Source organism: Camellia sinensis, chromosome 6, assembly GCF_055761805.1.
Source record: "Camellia sinensis isolate YWXY chromosome 6, ASM5576180v1, whole genome shotgun sequence".
Taxonomy (NCBI): Eukaryota; Viridiplantae; Streptophyta; class Magnoliopsida; order Ericales; family Theaceae; genus Camellia; species Camellia sinensis.
The window spans coordinates 16,326,147-16,345,150 of record NC_138966.1 but is presented as its reverse complement, the minus strand read 5'-3'; the positions used below and the strand labels follow the sequence as shown (position 1 = coordinate 16,345,150).

The 19,004-nt window shown below is 36.5% G+C and overlaps 1 protein-coding gene across 1 annotated transcript; it reads left to right on the top strand.

Moving 5' to 3' along the window:
- Window positions 1-5,750: 5,750 nt before the first annotated feature.
- On the top strand, window positions 5,751-8,819 carry LOC145793189 (uncharacterized). The gene is made up of 5 exons (XM_082875944.1): window positions 5,751-5,799; window positions 5,947-6,320; window positions 6,415-6,553; window positions 6,643-8,239; window positions 8,636-8,819. The coding sequence occupies exons 1-5, from the start codon at window positions 5,751-5,753 to the stop codon at window positions 8,817-8,819; spliced, it is 2,343 nt and encodes a 780-aa protein (XP_082732070.1).
- Window positions 8,820-19,004: the final 10,185 nt, after the last annotated feature.

Here is a 19,004-nt window from a genome sequence, read left to right as displayed (position 1 = left end):
TTATCTTAGTTATTTATAATCCTTAAAAGGGTTAATTAATAACTATTTTTATTTAGTGAATTTAAATACTTATAAGTCTTATTGACTTTTTGAATGCACTAATAAATCCTATAATACTATTTGCACCTATTTTTGCTAGGTTCTGTCGACAGGTGGTCCAGTTAATGGAGGACACGTCGCCAAGTCTAGAGTGGATATGCAGCATCATAGGACCATGACTAACGGGAGAAAGTGGGTCTTTGCATATGGGTTGACTATAAATGATGGAGCAATTACTGGCAATGATCATGGAGTTAGTGGGCAACCTTTCAAGAAGAAGCATGAGACAAAGTAGGAGCTTTTCTCTACCGAGAGAAAGTCAAAAGAGTTTGTGGACATGAAATAACCTGAAAAAGAGGCAAATCGATAGACAGAAAGAGAGGGTTAATGTAATTAAAAAGCCTAGAAGTCAATGAGCAATTGCAGCAATTACACAGTAGCAGTTGCAGGTTGGGGAGATCATGGGGGCATATGAAAGAAGAAGCATAAAGGCTAGAGATTGGCATAAACGAGGGGACATCAACAACAATATAACAACTTAGCTTTTAGACTTAGGAGTAGTTGAGATTATAATTTAGAAGTAGTATTTATCATTGTAATCTATACTTGTTGGGTAAGCATGGGTGGATTTTAGTATGAAATTACTTCTGTTTATTTAATCTACCTTGTTACCATCTGTTGATCAATAAAGTTTGTATTCCTTCTTGTTTACCTTGCTGTCACTATTTGATCTAGAGAAATCCTTAGTCTTTTGAGGTATTTGAACCAGAACCACAATTGCTTGATTGTTTCTATATAAAGTTATGTAGTTTGAATTATTGCTTAGTTGTTGTCGATCCAGTACTAGCATAATTTTTACTAACAATTTTTGGCGCGCTCAGTGGGACCATCTTGCATAATTTGGTTAGGAAATGATGAAGGCAAAGAAATAGGTGACAAGCATGCTGAAAAGAGGCTAGTTGAGTTTGAAGAAGAATAGGTGGACCAGGACGTAGTCTTTGTTGATGATCGTGATACCCAGCATGGAGGCTAGGCAATGGCCCATAAAGGCCAAATGAGTGGCCAAATAGTGGGTACAGAAGGCCAGGCAAGTGGCCATGCCAAAATTCCAACAGGGGTTTTAGTAGCTCAGATAAGGGATGCACTAGCAAACCAGTCACTTGAAAAGAACCAGATCCTTCTAGGAGAAGTAAGGAGTGCGTTGAAAGCTCCATCAATGGAGTATGCAAGCCATAATGAAAAAAAGGCACAAAACGTGTCCTCAAAAACACACATGGAGCCACCAACTGGTGGGCCACCCCAATCTATGGGTAAACCAATGTCCTTTTATAGGGACCCCACTGCAAATGAGAGAATGCACGAGGTATTTCAAACACCAAATGTTAAAATTCAAGGAAATTGGCCTGGGGGGCACCCTAGGTCAAATATTTTTTCTAATCCATTATATGGCCAAAAAGGAGTAGGAGATAGGGATTTGTTTAACACAGAGTTTAATCCTAACAGGAGGCCAAGAAATGATATGGGTTTTGAAAATTATAATCGAGGTTTTGGAAACCAAAATGTTGGATATAATATGGGTTATGGACACCAAGGTATAAATAATGGTGGTAATATTAGGGCATACCCTGAAATGCACAGACCTAACATGTATGATGAACCATTTGGTAATAGCCTAAGGCCAAGAGGTCAAGCACCCCCCTTTACATGTCGACAAGTATGATTTTTTTTAGAATAATTATGGGTATGGGGGGCAAAATGCAGTTAATCATGGTGAAAATCTTCAAAGAGACCAGATTATTCAAATTGTTCAAGACCTTTATGGTCCAAGGGTGAAAAGGCCTGAAAGGCCTAGGTTTAGGAAACCATACGCTCAATGGGTAGATGAAGAACCTTTCCTAGGAATTACAGGGTCCCTGAGTTTTCCTTATTTCATAGTGAGGATTGAACACATAGGGAGGTTTACTTTACAAGGTGGAGAGGCAGGAAATAATGACATACTTAAAATGAGATTATTTCCACATTCTCTGTCTAGGATTGCTTTCACATGGTTCATTAATTTGCCTGCTAATTTAGTTCATACATGGGTAGAAATGAAGAGTCAGTTTCATGCTCAGTTTTATAGAACTGAGCTTGAAGTAACTCTGGTTGATTTATCCAAAATGAGGCAAAATTTTTATGAGGATATAGAACAATTTATTGAAAGATTTAAGAGGGCAAAAAATAGGTGTCGAATGTATATACCTGAAGTTGAAATTGTAAGAATAGCTCAGAATAATTTGAGTTGAGAAAGAAATTTGAAGGGATGGAATTTAGGGACTTGTTTAAGTTGTCCTCTAGGGCAACAAGATATGAATCAATTCTTAGAGAGGAGAGACATAGGAATGCAACTTCTTATGGAACTTATTTCTGAGAAGTTGATGTGGAAACAGAAATTAATGTTAATGTGGCTCAAGTAGTTGGCAAAACACCAGTGGTTTGTGGAATTTTGAGGAAAATGGACAAACCAGTGAACATGCCAGCAAGTCAGCCAGCCAAAAGAAACACAAACCCCACATTTAGGCAGTATTCTTTTGATTTGTCAAAAGCTAATACCATTTTTGATGAGTTGTTAGCTAATAAGTTTTTAACATTGTCCCCTAGACACATAATTCCAAAAGAAAAAGACAGAGTAGGAAAAAAGTATTGTAAATGGCATAATACTTTTAGACATTCCACCAACAATTGTGTAACTTTCAAAAATTGTGTGCAAGACTTAATACAGAAAAGACTGTTGACATATGTAGAAAAGGAAAAGGGACTTATGGCAGTCGACAACAATCCCTTTCCAAAAATGGCACCAATCCATATGGTGTCAACTAGCATTAAAAGAAAGACACCAAACCCAACTGTTCTGCTTTCTGATTTGGAAAAGATTCACAAGGAGGAGCAGGAGAAGGAAAAGAAAGTGATTGATGAAGACAAGTTTGTGTGCATAAGATGTGGGACTGAAAAGGAAAAATTGCAAGCAATTTTAGCTGACAAGTTGAAAGAGAATGTGAAGGATCATGGCTTAAGGTTCAATACCTTAGGGGGAAGTGACCTTCAGATTTTTAATGGAGACCAGTTGTTGTTTGATGGGTAGGACCCTGGAATTTTTGGGCCTGTCAATAGATCATATGGTGAGGAGAATGGTCCATTCTTATTCAGGTGGCAACCTGTGTACCCTTCTCTTTAGTATACAAAAGGAGTCAGAGTTAAAGTAAGACAGTTAAGAGATCAAAGGCCATCTATTGGCCCTAGTCATGTTCAAAGACCAGTATTTGTGCCAAGGCCATTTCAAAGGCCATTTATTGGCCAGGGTCAAAGGTTTTTCAGGCCAGGATAGATTCATGGCCAAGGGATGAGGTTTCCACAGGCTTATCCCCCAATGCAACCAAGGATGGTGAAGCCACCGGTGCCTACACATGCTAGTTGGCAAGGTGTGGTTCATCCAAGGTTTCCTTCGACATGATGGAAGCCTATGGGGCCAACTAGGACTCAAGAAATAAGGGAACAAAGAAAGTTTCATGCTATGTTTTCAACAAATGAGGGAGATAATCCAAAGAGAGATTATTAAAACAATTTGATTTGGGAGAGAAAGAAAAAAAAAAGGAAGAGTGTGGTGAGTCAAGACAAAGAAAGTAGTAGATAAGATACCTAAGAAGGTCTTCCTTAGGAGGCAATTGGAGGAAATATCTAAAGCACTCCTGTTAGATAAGGAGAATGAAGATGATGAGGTAATGACTGATGGAAGTGTTTTGGCAGGCAAACTATATGAAGTTCCAGTTGACAGCAAGGAAGGCACAAGGGAAGATACAAAGTCTGAAAGTTCTGAGGATTTTGGTGAGAAAATAGAGGCAATCAGGTTTGGTTCTTTGCCTTCACCAAAAAGGTTTGAAGCAAGGCCTGGGCAATTAGAACAATTGGACGGGAATGTAGAGGATTTGTTAGAGCCTGTTGTGATGGTAGCAGAGATTGATAAGTCTAAAGAAGAGGCTGGTAAGTCTATTCAAGTAGTTAAAACTGGTAGTGGTGAAAAGGTGATACTCCAGTCACCTAAGCCAAAATTGGTAAGGCATCTGAGGCCTTTGTATGTTAGTGCACACCTAAATGGTTGTCCTTTGACCAGGGTGTTAATTGATAATAGGGCTATTGTGAATATCTTGCCCACTAAAATTTTAAGTGTGATTGGTAAGACTGTTGATGATTTAATCCCTTCTGATGTATCTATGAGTGATTTCTCAGGTGGTTCTTCTAATACAAGAGGAGTGATTGCCTTGCAATTGAAAGTGGGAGCTAGAGTGATGGGAACAACATTTTTTGTGATTGACTCTACTTCAAATTATAACCTGCTGTTGGGAAGGGATTGGATTCATTCTAATGGTTATGTACCTTCTTCCCTTCATCAGGCTTTGATTTTCTTAACTGTGGAAGGTCAGGAAGGGCAAAGCATGGAGGTTTTTTGGGCAAAGGCCAATCCCTTTAAGGCAGATGTTCATAATGGAGAAGCTATGTTATATGCTAAAGAGTTTAGCTCTGTTGTGCTAAAAAATGAAGAACTGAAATCCAGAGGAATTGGGTTGATTTATGATCAATTCCAAAAATTTGTTGAGGAAGGTTTTCGACAGATGAGCCAGGAAGTGGCCAGGCCAAATGTCTTGCAAACCAGGCCTGTAGATGAAGTGTTGATTGAAGACATTACCAATGAAGATAAATAAAAGTGAGAATGAATTTGATTCTGATGTAAGTAAAAGCACTTTTGCTAGACTTTATTATTTCTTTTTAGAAAGAAGGTTAGGTGGTATGTTGCCCCACCGTTTTTGGGTAGCGTGTGTAGTAGATGATAGCCCTCTAGACTATAAAGAGATGCAGTATGAGAATTTAAAGGCACCCCTTGCAAAGCTTGATGATCTCAAGCCTGATGTGCAGGACCCTTTAGAGGAATTTAACTTAGGAAACGACGCTTGTAAGAGGCCTATTTATGTAAATGCTTTATTATCTAATAAATGTAAAGTCAAGCTAGTTGGCTTGATTTCAAAGTATTCTGATTGTTTTGCATGGAGTTATGATGAAATGCCAAGATTGGATAGGTCCTTGGTTGAACACAAACTTCCAATAAAATCAAATTATGTGCCACACAAGCAACCTCCAAGAAGAATGACAAATGAGGTTACTCTCATGGTAAAAGACGAAATTGAGAGGTTGTTGAAACCTGGTTTCATTATGATAGTCAGTTATGTAGAGTGGTTGTCGAATATAGTTCTAGTTCTTAAAAAGAATGGAAAGATTAGAGTATGCATTGATTTTAGGAATTTGAATTTGGCTACTCCTAAGGATAAGTATCCCATGCCAGTTGCAAACTTGTTAGTGGATTCAGTTGCAAGGCATAAGTTCTTGTCATTCATGGATGGTCATACTGGATATAATCAGATCTTTCTTAGTCCAGATGATGTTCATAAAACTGTATTCAGGTGCCAAGGGGCCATAGGAACCTTTGAGTGGGTGGTGATTCCTTTTGGGCTTAAAAATGCAGGGGCTACTTATCAAAGGGCCATGAATTTTATCCTTCATGATTTGATTGGGAAGTTTTTTGAGGTATATATTGATGATGTAGCAATCAAATCTGATAGGTTGAAGAGCATTTAGAACATCTTCGACAGGTGTTCCAAAGAATGAGAAAATACCAGTTGAAAATGAACCCTTTGAAATGTGCTTTTGGGGTTTATGCTGATGATTTTTTGGGTTTTCTGGTTCATCAGAAGGGGATAGAGGTGGATATAAATTAGGCTAAAGCTATTAGAGCAACATAGCCTCCATCCAATAAAAAAGAGTTACAAAGCTTCCTTGGACAGATTAATTTTTTAAAAAGATTCATTACTAATTTGGCAGGGAAGAATTTGGTCTTTTCTCCTTTGTTGAAATTAAGATCTGGTAAAGGCTTTAGGTGGGAAAGTGAGCATCAAAGGGCATTTGATGCCATTAAAGACTATTTGTCTAAGCCTCCAGCTTTGATGCCACCCATTAAAGGAAAACCTTTGAAGTTATATATATCAGCAGGTGAGCAGTCAATTGGGTGTCTATTGGATCAAGATAATGAAAAGGAGTGTGAGCAAGCTGTGTACTACTTGAGCAGGAAGTTGAATGAAGCAAAGACTAGGTATAATTCTGTAGAGAAATTATGCTTAGCTTTATATTTTACAGTTATCAAGTTGAGGCATTACATGTTACCTGTAGAGGTTAATGTGATTGCTCAGACTAATGCGGTAAAGTATATGCTATCTAGGCCAGTTTTGAGGAGGAGGCAAGGAAAATGGTTGTTTGGCCTTAATTGAGTATTGTTTTAAGTATGTGCCTCAGAGAACTGTGAAAGGCCAGGCACTAGAAGATTTATTGGCTGAGCATCCATGTAATTCTATCGAGGTAGACTTGTATGAAGTATTTTTAGTTGAAAAAGAGCCATGTAAGTTGATGCTTGATGGTTCAAAAACTGAAAAAGGTGTTAGTGCTGGGGTAGTGTTAGTATCACCCCAGGAACAGGTGTTCCAATCCTCTTACCAGTTGGATGAAACTCAAGTGTTATCGCAGAGTATGAGGCCTTGATTATTGGCCTAGAATTGGCAAAAAGTCGAAGGATTCCACACTTAAGAGTGTTTGGAGATTCACAGTTAGTGATAAGACAAGTAATAGGCCAATATAAGTGTAATAGTGCAGTCCTTGGAGAATATTTAGAGCAGATATTGCAATTGGTTAAAGGTTTTGAAACAGTGGAGTTTGAACACATGTTTAGACTTGAAAATAAGGAGGCCAACAAGATGGCTCAAACAGCCTCTGGTTTGAGAATTCCAGAAGGTTTTCAAGAAAGAATAATTAGGATTCAGAAGAGAACAAGGTCTTGCGTTAGGTGTCGACAGTTACAAAGTTTGGCAATATTAACTTTGGAAGTGTCAAAAAATAATAGGAGGTTGCCTTTGATTAAGTATTTACAAGACCCAGAGGCAAAAGTAGATAGGAGAACAAAGTATCAGGCTATGAATTATGTGATTGTGGGAGATGACTTGTTTAGAAGGACCCAAGATGGGTTAATATTGTTGTGTATTGGGGAAATGGAACAAATGCAGGTCATGGCAGAGGTCCATGAAGGAATTTGTGGTGCCAACCAAGCAGGTGAGAAAATGAGGTGGTTGATTAAGAGGCATGGATATTTTTGGCTATCTATAAGGTTAGATTGCATTAGTTATGCAAAAGGATGTCAGCAATGCCAAAAACATGGCAATGTGCAAAAAGTGCTAGATAGGAACTTGCATTCAATTGTCAAACCTTGGCCATTCAGGGGTTGGGCAATGGATTTGATTGGCCAGGTGTTTCCTCCATCATCAAAACAACATACATTCATATTAGTGGTTACAGATTATTTTACTAAGTGGGTAGAAGCGGTGCTATTGAAGGTGGTGAATCAGTCTCATGTGATTGATTTTATCAAGAAACACATAGTGCGTAGGTTTGGTTTGCCACAGACAATTACTGTCGATCAAGGGACAATGTTCAATGGTGATGAAATAATGGAGTTTACCAAAGAGTATGGCATTCAAATATTGAACTCATCCCCATATTTTGCCCAAGCAAATAGGCAAGCAAAATCATCAAACAAGACAATCAAGGTGACATTGAGTAAGGTAATAGAAGACAATCCAAGAGATTGGCATGATTTGTTATCTGAAGTTTTGTGGGCTTACAGGAATTCAAAAAGGGATAGTATCCAAGCATCCCCTTATGAATTAGTTTATGGTCATGCTGCAGTTTTACCCTTAGAAGTGCCAGTAAGGTCTAGTTGGATGGCAAAGCACTATGACATTCATGTTGATGAGTATGTGGAGGCCATGTTTATGGAGTTGCAGGACGTAAAGTGCAAAAGAGTTGATGCCTTTGATTATATGGTAGCTCAAAAGAAAAAGATTGAGAGAGCCCATAACAAGAAAGTTAAATTGAAAATCTTTGAAGTAAGTGACTTGGTATGGAAGACCATTTTGCCCTTAAGGACAAAGGACCCTGAGTTTAGCAAATGGTCACCAAATTGGAAAGGCCCCTTTAGGGTTCATAAAGTCCTTAAGGGAGGTGCATATCAGTTGGAATCCTTGGAAAGGCAGCTACATAGAAGGAATATAAATGGAAAATTCCTTAAGAGGTATTATCCAACCATGTGGGAAACTTTCAAGGGGAATTGATCAAATCATAGCAATATGCAAAGAAAAGAAACTTGCACAAGAATACAATAGGCCATTCAAAACAGAATATTGATATCCATTAATGAAGTGGTTTGTACAATGGTTTACAAGATAACAAATATCTTGTGTAATACAAAAAATAAAAATAAAAAACAAAAAACAAAAAACAAAAAAAAACTAATCTAGGATTTGGAGAAGAGAATAGCCAGAAGACCCCATTCTGATTGGGCACCTGCCAGCATGGCTTGGGCTAGGTCCAACTCAGCTTTGGTTGTTTGGATTGAAGAAGGACCATGTGTAATCTGAGAAAGTATGGTCCTTGCTTCTTGATTAAGCTGGTCTTGTTACTGATGCAGATGGAGTTTTCTTTGCCTAACAAAGGCAAGTTCTACCATAAGCTTGGCTTCCTCAAGTTCAAATGTTGTGTATTGCTCAGAAATGGATGAAGAGGTTTCGTGGTTGAGTTTGAGTGAAGTAGTTATGGTGTGGGCTCGGTTTAGGAAATCTCTTTTGGTTTTGATATCCTTGGAACAAGTCTGAACCATTTCCAAAAGAGTTGGCCATTCTGTGATGATTTTGGCCAGTTGCTTTAGTTAAATAGGGTTGAAAGGATTCGGTGAGAGGTTTAGGACAGCAGTAAGGCAGGCCAAGGCTTTACTTGGTTGGTTAAGGATTATCTCTTCCAGTGGGGTATTGATGAGGTTGAAGAAAGTAGTTAAGGTTTGTTGAGTTTCAACATGAAAGAGATGTAGCCTTTGAGGCAGGGGAGATATTTGGTCTAGAGGTTGTTGAATGATAAAAAGTTCTGCCCAGATATCCTGAGATAGAATGATGGCCTGTCAACAGTAATAGATTAGTAAGGGTATGTTTTGCAAGTAATAGAAAAAGAAGATGGGATTGGAAGTGGTAGCACCTGTCCTATGGATGAAGTACTTGCAAAAGGTTGGCCTTGTTCTATTGTGGTTATGGCAGTAGGAGGAGTTGTTTCAAGTATTAATGAAGTGGCAGCCTCAAGGATAGGAAAGGTAGTAGCAACATCTGGGCTTTCAAACTTTTTCTCTGTTTCTGGTAGTAGGGATGATTCATGGGGGCCCTCAGGTCTTTTCTCTATTTCTGATTGGATTGTGTTTGTCCCTGGAGTTTTGAAATAAAATAAATAAATAAAAAATAAACACAAAAAAAAAAAGAGAAAAGAGCAATCAGTTACAAGAAGTAAAAAGGAAAAGATGGGCAATCACACTTGTATTTATATTCACCTTGGATGCTTTGAGCTTCTGATGGAGGAGATCTTATATTCTGATCTCTTGGAGAGGATTGATGGCTAGGAGGAGTTGATTGGCTGTTGGTTGAAATGTCAATATCAATCCTCTCTGATTGTTTGTTTGAAGCTTAGGAGTTTGAGGAATTGGATGGTGATGGTTGAGGGGTAAAAACGAAAGGGAAGTTAATGGGCTTAATGGCCCCTAGATAAAGGACCTTCATTGAGAAAGCCCCAAGTGTGACATCTTTGAGAACAATATGGGTAGGCTCTGGATGTGAAAACCGTTGTGGTGCAAGCTGCATAGATGGTTGTGGTGAAGGTTGTAAAGGTGGTTGTGATAAAGGTTGTTGGAATGATTGAGGCAAAGATTGTAGAAGTGTTTGTGATACAAGAGATTCATGAGGTAGTGGTGGAGTTGATTCTGGAAAGAGTTCTTGGGGTTCATTGGTGATGGGAATATGAGATGGATGAATGTGTTGTGGAGAAGTGGAAGTATCTTCTTCATCGGCAGTAGTAATAAGTAATCTCCTCCTTTTTCTCTGCAGAAGAGGAAGTTATCAGTTAGATATAAGTAGAAGTTAAAATGGTGTAACAGTGTGAAGTGATAAGGAGGCATACCTGATAGAGTTGCCCTGGGAGATTTGAGGTTGTCTGGCCAACTATTTGGCTGAGAGGTGTGTCCCAATCACTAAGATCTACCTCTGGGACAGGAGTAGTTGAAGGATCTTGTCTTTTCTTGGCCCTAATTTCTCTCTCGACATGGGCAGAGGTGGCAGTCTTCCTCTGTGCATGTGTATAAAGGGCTGAGAAAGAGTCTCCCATTAACTTGGGGACTGAGGGTGTGTTTTTGAATTGAGTGGTTGAGTCCAATGGAGCTTTGCCTTTATGTTGGTCCCTAGCCAAGGGTTCAGCAACAGGCTCAATATTGGTTGTCAAAAGACAAAGAGGTTAGCATTCCTAAAAGAAAGAAAGAAAAAAACACATGAGATAGTCAGGGATATGAAGTATGTGAAATGGAAGTGCCTGCAGCTTTAAGCTTGGAAGGTGATGGTATAGGGCCCTGATTATCAATAGAAGTATCTTGGAGGCAAGTTTCAAGTGGCTTAAAGAAAATGATGGCAGCTGTGAGTCTCCACCAATGGTCAAAAGTAATGGTGCAATCTGAGATAGGTTTAAAGAATAAAGGACCAAAATCTTTGAGAAGTTTAGTGTTTTCTGTCAGGATGAATTCAGCTTAGCTAGGGTCCTTAAGGTTGATTCTAGACCCAATCTCTTCATGGATGGTTGGATAAAAATAAGGATAGGGGATACCTTGAGAAAGGCCAAAGTGCATGGACCATTGATTGGGGTAGTATGTTTCAAAACTGCAACTGGACATTTCGGCGGAAGATATGGAGCAACCAACCAAGACATGTCTACAGGTTAGAATGTGTCTCCAAGTTTCATTTTGTGTTTGGACTTGGTCATTGTCTAAATCAGAAGGGTCTGTGAAGAGGAAGAGGAGTATTAGATAAGAATTGAAAGTTATGGAATGGACTGTAAAAGGTGAAAGGTCTGTTGAAATGAAGGTTGTAAAACATGGTAAGATGGTTTGTGAAAGTGAGGATGGGCTTGCTGTTAAAAATGAGGAATTGTTCAGCATAGGAGTAGAAGATTGGCCTCATGGTATTAGGCGTTGCGCGTTGTGCCTCAGGGAAATAGGCATACAACCAAGCCTAGAAGAGCTAGAAGGGCCCACCATAGTTGGAAAAAATCTTCTTGTCTACAAGAGAAAATAGACCCTTGTAAAGGATAGCATGAAGATAAGGGTCTAAGGCCATAGCTTGGCCTTCTTGGATACGCAAGGCAAGGGGGATGTATTCCTTGGTGACCTTATACTTAAGGACACAAAAAAGAAACTGACAAAGCCAAACTAAATAGAAGGCAGTTCTTTCTTTGTCCTCAACAGAGGAACCAGGCTTGCCTTTGTATTTTTTGATGAATTATGTATAGCTCATATTAGTGTTTAAAGTAAAAGTCGCTTTTGGGGGCTCAAAAAGAGCATGAATCTGATTACCTAAAATTGGAAGGCCAGTCAAGTGAGCTACATCTAGAATAGTAGAGGAAATCATACAAAAGTTCAAAAGTAAAGAGTTACAAGACTGAGACTAAAAGCATGTGGCAGCAACAATCAGTCATTTGTCCATGTCATATTTTTTTGGTCGATAGTCAAATTACCTTGCTAATGCCCTAGTGCTTCCATACTTTAGAGTCATAGGCTTCAATTCTCCTGGCCCAGCTTTTCCAAACAGAGTCCGATGACCTCCAGGATCTAAGAGGGTTTTTACTAACATTCTAGTTAATCCAACTAAGCCTAGGTTGGTTGAGAAGAAGGTTCTCACCATTAGCAAGGGGATAGTATGGAGCTAGCTCATCTGGGAAGTGGGACAAGAAGGTAGGGCCTAAAATGCCCTTAGCGACAAAGCTTGTGCTGGACAACAGGGTAATACCTAGCTTTAGAGGAGTGATAAGTGTTCTGATGTTGTCCTCAGATAGAGCTGGTTGGGATTTCTTGGGGAGCATGGCTTAGGGTTTTCGTGATGCCTTGGTTTCGAACGGAAGTACTTGAGAAGGAGTATAGTCTGGGGAGTTTGAATCAGAGAAAAAAGAAGTTGAAGTGATTTGAAGTTGAAAAGGTGGGTCTTTTATAGTTTATGATGAGCCCAATATATTAAAAGTACTAAAACAGTCTAATATTGGGATGTGGTCTATTTTGGTTTTGGGCCCATAATAAATGGTTTGCTGTTGGTATTATCTCTTGGGCTTAGGGGGATGAAATCTCTTATTTTAGTGCAATTTGGGCCCAAGTGGCAAGCTTGTTCAAGTTAAAATCATTTGATATTTAGTCAACTTGAACAAGGGGGGCATTGTTTGCACCTATTTATGCTAAGTTCTATCGACAGGTGGTCCAGTTAATAGAGGACACGTGGCCAAGTCTAGAGTGGATATGGAGCATCAGAGGACCATGACTAACAGGTGAAAGTGGGTCTTTGCATATGGGTTGACTATAAATGATGGAGCAATTACTGGCAATGATCATGGAGTTAGTGAGCAACCTTTCAGAAGGAAGCATGAGACAAAGTAGGAGCTTTTCTCTGTCGAGAGAAGGTTAAAAGAGTTTGCGGACATGAAATAACCTGAAGAATAGGCAGATCAACAAACAAAATGAGATGGTTAATGTAATTGTAAAGCCTAGAAGTCAGGGAGCAGTTACAGCAGTTACGCAGCAGCAGTTGCAGGTTAGGGAGATCATAGAGGCGTGTGAAAGAAGAAGTATAAAGGCCAAAGATTGGCAAAAATGAGGGGACATCAACAACAACTTAACAACTTAGCTTTTAGACGTAGAAGTAGTTGAGATTGTAATTTAGGAGTAGTATTTATCATTGTAATATGTACTTGTTGGGTAAGCATGGGTGATTTCAGTACGAAATTGCTTCTGTTTATTTAATCTACCTTGTTACCATCTGTTGATCATGAAAGTTTGTCTTCCTTCTTGTTTACTTTGCTGTCACTATTTGATCCAAAGAAGTCCTTATTCTTTTGAGGCATTTGAACTAGAATCACAGTTGCTTGATTGTTTCTATTTAAAGTTGTGTAGTTTGAATTATTGCTTGGTTGCTATCGATCCAGTAATAGCATAATTTTTACAAACAAATACCTATGTTGCTCTCATTAAATTTATCACCCTTCTTTATTATCCTCATTTCTCCAAAAAAAACTTTTCATCATCTTCTTCTTCTTGTCTCTCTCACTAGCTATTTTCTAGAGATCCTCTATCTACTTACTATTTTTTAAGAGAGCTTCACAGCACCACTGTCTACTGCCACCGTCGCCATGCCACCACCGTTTACCACCACTGTGGCCACACTATCATCGCCATGTCGTCCTCCTACTATCATCAGTCGCCACCACCATCCACCAATCACCTCTATCGTTGCCAATCTATACTCTACCATCGCCAATCTACACAAGACAACATTCCTCCATCGTCATTAATGGCACACACTTCTCACCATTGTCTTCTTTCTCTATCGCCATCATTGATGACTTTCAGATCTAGCCATTTTTAATTTTGATCTTCACTGGTGACATTAGATCTAACCATTTTTGGATGCCAATCTAGCCATGACAAGGTCGCTAAAACTCCTACCGATGAGATCAGGTCTCTCTTTGTCTCCTCCTCTCTCTATGTGTGTATATATTGATAGATCTCCATCAATCTCTTTGTAAAGATCTAGCTAAACTGATTTTATTGTTTGTCAATTTTACTTTTTTGTGTTTAAGTGTGTTGGCATATTTATGTGAATGAATAAGCAAGTGAGTGTGTATATATGTGAGTATAAGTGTAATAATGAAAGGGAGTAATTGATTAAGACGTCTGAAAAAATTTGATGAATGTTATCAGTGATATTTGTCCTCTTTCATATCTTTTTCCCTTTCTCTTGTCACCGCCAGATCTGAGGAGGTGGCGGAAGAATGACAATGTTTTTGCCCCAAAAAATGGTCAAATAATTGTCAAAAAATATCATCGGTGGTCAGAGACGACGATTGGAGATGGTTGTCAGTGGTCAAAGAAAGTAGCCAAAAATGGTCATCAGCGATCAAAGATGGTTACCAGAGATGGTTGTTGGTGGGAGGAAAAAAAATTCATAGCAATATTGATAATTGGGGATGAAGAAGGGGGATGAAGGGCATTATGGGTATATTACTAGGTGAAAAAATGAGCAGGACTTATAAGTAAATAAGTTGGATCAATAGGACCAATCTGTGAATGCCCATTTATTTTATGCTCGAAGTCTATATCAAATTGTCTGATACAATTTCTACTTATTATTTATTAAGAAAAAATAGTAACAAGTTGAAAAAAATAATTATTTAGAAACTTAGGTCTCGTTTAGCATGCGAGTGTTTTAGTCAAAAAGTCAAACAGTTATTAAAAAAATCAAAAAGTTTATAGCATATACCTAAAAGTCAATTATTCATTTTTCTCTATTTTTTGCACATATTTTCGTAAAAAATCAAAAAGTCATTTCAAACATACTAGTTTTTTTTAGGAGGATTTGGTCAAAACTCCCTCATAATAAAATTTTAATGCATTAAGGACATGCACAAAAAGTTTTCCTTGAAAAATCCAACAAATATCACTATTATCAAATATTAAACTTTAAAATAATATAATTTTTGATGTAGATATCAATTTTTAATAAAATTAATATGGGAAATTTAGTCAAAACCCCTCCGTTGGACTCTGGTTTAGTGAAAAGGACAACCCAATTTATTTTTCTTCATAAACCCCCTAAGGAGATAACACATAATTGAGAAAAGGCAAAGTAAAATATATATATATATATATATATATATATATATATATATATATATATATATATATATATATTCTTTATTTCTTGGACAATATTGTCGGAGTAACATATTACTGTGAACCAAACTCTGAGTAACATGTTACTATCAAATAGAGTAATTGTCAAACAGAGTAACATGTTACTGTTACTATTTGCATCAATTTCAGCGGTAATAATGTTTTTTTTAAAGAATTTCATAGTCAATATGGATCTTATTTGATAGATCTTGATGAGAGAATTCTAAAAACATTAATTGGGATTTTTGGTGAAAAGCCCTTCCCATTGGACCTATTTTGTGTGAAGCCCACAGAATTAAACAATGACTCCAAAAGCCTCTCAATTAAAAAAATGTCATGAATTGACTGAAATGTCCTTCCATATAAGTGGGGAAATATGAAACAATTAACAGTAAAAATTTACTATCAATCAAAGTAAAATTTTACTGTCACCACAAGTCCAAAAGTCAATTTGTGTTGATAAAATTTTATTGTGTTCTAGTGTAACATTGTACTATATTTTAGAGTTAATTTTTGCTATTAGGTTTGCCAAAGATTGACAACTCATACAGTGTGTCACCAACACAACTTGAGACATGAATGTAAAAGTAAAATTTTATTCTGCATAAAAGTAAAATTTTACTCTGAAATAAGAATAAAATGTTACACTCTGAATCTACGAACAAAATGTTACACCCTGAATTTAAAATTAAAATTTTACTCTGTATAAAAGTAAAATTTTACTCTGAATAAGAGTAAAATGTTACACTCTGAAACTAAAAGTAAAATTTTACTCTGTATAAAAGTAAATTTTATTCTGAAAAACTAGTAAAATGTTAGACTCTACACAAAAGTAAAATTTTACTCTGTATAAAAGTAAAAAATTTTACTCTAAAAAATGAGAAAAATGTTAACTCTGAATCTAAAAGTAAAATGTTACTCTGCACAAAAGTAAAAAAACGAAGGCAGTGTTTGTGGCGGCTAAAGCGTTTGGCAATGACCACCTCTTGACAGTAAAATTTTACTGTCATTCTAACACCAGAGTAAAATTTTACTCTAATTCTCTCAAACAAAAAACAGAGCAATAAAATCAGAGTAAAATTTTACTCTCATTATCTAAAACAAAAAAAAAGAGCAATAGAACCAGAGTAAAATTTTACTCTAGTTCTATCAAATGAAATCAGATCAAAAACAACAAAAATAAATCCAAAAAAAAACAAACAAAAACAAAACAAATTAATCAACAAATCAACATATCTAATTGAGAAGAAAACTTCTAAAATTCAATCAACAATCACAAATCTCAATGAAACTCTCGTTTAATTGAGAGTGTTGATCGTCGGCGGCAAGATCGTCTATTGTTGACCAAGTGATAGATCTTTGGCTGCGAGATCTTTAGATTTGGAGATCGTCTTCATCGATTTCGTTCCTGATTTCGTTCCTACGAGATCTTCAGCTCAGATTTCAAATATTTCAAATGTATAATACGTATATATAGAAGGGCAATATTGTAATAAAAAAAATAAAAATTATAAAATGTCCTTATTAAGGTAGGCATTTCCTACTCAGGGACTTTTTGAAAGAAAATTGATTGGATTATCCTTTACCCTAATAAAAAGGCACAAAAAGGGGGTTTCACCAAAAATCTCAATATAAATTACTCCGTGTGGTTTTGAAAATTACAAATACATCATTGTTAAAAAAATTTATTTAATAGAATTAACATAAAAAATAAAATTTATAACTATTCTCTTATACAATAATAAAACTACCTGAATTGTTAATTAAGATATATTTTTTACATCAGTAAAAACTGTTATTGACTTGATAATTTATTAATAAAAAAATCATTTGTTATGTGATTAAAAACGTAAAAAGGTAAAATGTAGTAATTTTTAAAATCATAGAGCCTCCGTTTGGGAAGTGGGTTGGCTTTTTGGCTTTTTGGCTTTTTGGCTATTTTAGCCTGGGCTATTTTAGCCTCGTTTGGGAATGGCTTTTTGGCTTTTTGACTTTTTTGGCTTTTTTTGTGAGAGAGGATTGTAATGATTATGGGTTGGATTTGATGTTTTGTTTTTTGTGGCTAAAATAGCCTATTTTGTTTTTTGTGGCTATTTTAGCCAAAAAAGCCTGGGCTTTTTCTTGCCAAACGGAGGCAGAGACTAATTTGTAATTTAAATAAATTACAAAAAAAATATTTATAATTTATTTTATTAATAATTTATAATTTAGAAAAAATTGCATCAAACCGTTACCTGACTTTTTGCCTAAGTGTTCCAAAAACAGAGACCATGTCCATGCAAATGCGCAATCAATCACGCAAACCCTGGCAGTCGTTCATCTTCAACCGAAAATTATCTAATAAGTGAGGAAGGTAACGTGTTTATGTACATGATTAATAAAATGTTATAATTTGTCCATCATATCTTTATTATTAAAATAATATATTTACTTAATCTCTTGCCATTAGTTAAGCACACTGTTAACGTAAAACTCCTGCTACTCGTTTTCAACAAGTTTACAAACTAGCAAGTGTTAACACGTATCCCAGAAGAAAAAGTGAGCCAACTATATAAAGGGTTTTAGTGGATTTGGGTGAAAAATTAAAGAGAGTGAAGAAAATGAAGAAGAAACAAACAATGGAGGAGGAAGAGAAGAAGAAAGAGGTGGCTGCAGAGGAAGAGGAGGCGGAGTATCAGAGGCGGAGGCAGCACCAACCGCCCAATATATCGCCGATGGTGGCAACCACGAAGGGTGCGTACGGTGGTGGAATGTACGGCACTTAGGAAGGGCAGCCGGAGAAGCCGAGAAAGGCGGCCGCAAGCGATACGCTGAGTGCGGATGGGCCGGTGGAACCAGCGGCAGAACCGAAGAACAAGCCTCCGCCGTCGACGGGGGATAGGGATGTTGATATCACTGGCCAATCTTACATCCAGTGCCTCACTCGCTATTGTTTTGTTTTGTTTTGTTAGTCATCCCTTTGTCATGTTTTCCAGTTTGTTTTGTGGTGTGTTCATCTAGTTTTTATATTTAATTTAAAAGGAAGAAATTTTATCATTTTTTAGACATCGTTTGAGAACAAGTTATTTTAATCATTTTTTGACTTTTTAGTTAAAATATAAAGTAAAAAAATTATTATATTTAGAATGATATTTTAATTATTTATGAAAAGATGTGTAAAAAGTAAAGAAAAAAAAATACTTTTTTTATATAAGTTATAGACCTTTTAATTTTTTTAATAATTTTTTTATTTTTAAACTAAAACAGACACATACCAAACGCGACCTTAATATATCTTCCATCGTTTTTCTTTTTATTTTTTTTGAAAATCTGTCAGCATTTTGGTTTTGAAACAATTTTGTTTAAAAAACAAATGTCATAAATAAATTAAAATATATAAGTATTAGATTGATTTCATTTTTAACATGAATAATATGCACAGAACATTTTACAAAGTGAATAATTTAAATCACCAAAACAAAGTGAATAATTTAAATCACCAAAACAAAACTTAAGTATCACAACCTTGTCATATAGTCAAGTTCAATTTCAATTTTAAACTTCAGATAACCTTAATTCAATTTATATAACACTAAACTCAAGTTGCTTTTTAATCTTTGAAAAATAAACACCAATGTGTGGTTAATGTCATGTAAATATGAAAATAAACACTCCACAGCGACTAAAATAGACACTCCGAAACTACGGCTTTTGTATTTTTTCTTTTTTTTTCCAGCTTAAATCTGAGCACGAATCACAAAAAAAGATTCCTGATCCGTATATCCTTGTGGAAGGACAAGTGAGCAGCTCAAGCTCAATTTCTATCGTTCATATTCCAGCAACTAACCTGCCGAGTAATGATCTTATTTTTTGAAATTCTATGTTCACTGTAAAATGTAGGCATATTTTTTTCACATTTCACTTATCTTTTCCATTTCTCTTTTCAAATCCCTCCTCAAATCCCTTAACCAAACATAGCATTAAAGAATTACATGGCACTAAAAATAATAGAATGGTGGTCTTCCTGCCCTATGTGATAATTTCTGCTAAGGAACATACTTCGAATATT

Excerpts from the sequence above, each read along its gene's own strand:
- LOC145793189 (XM_082875944.1), top strand. The coding sequence starts at position 5,751 with ATGAACCCTTTGAAATGTGCTTTTGGGGTTTATGCTGATGATTTTTTG. Across the intron at positions 5,800-5,946 it reads TTATGCTGATGATTTTTTGG|GGAAGAATTTGGTCTTTTCT; the intron begins GTTTTCTGGTTC and ends CTAATTTGGCAG. Across the intron at positions 8,240-8,635 it reads AATGGAAAATTCCTTAAGAG|ATGGAGTTTTCTTTGCCTAA; the intron begins GTATTATCCAAC and ends TTACTGATGCAG.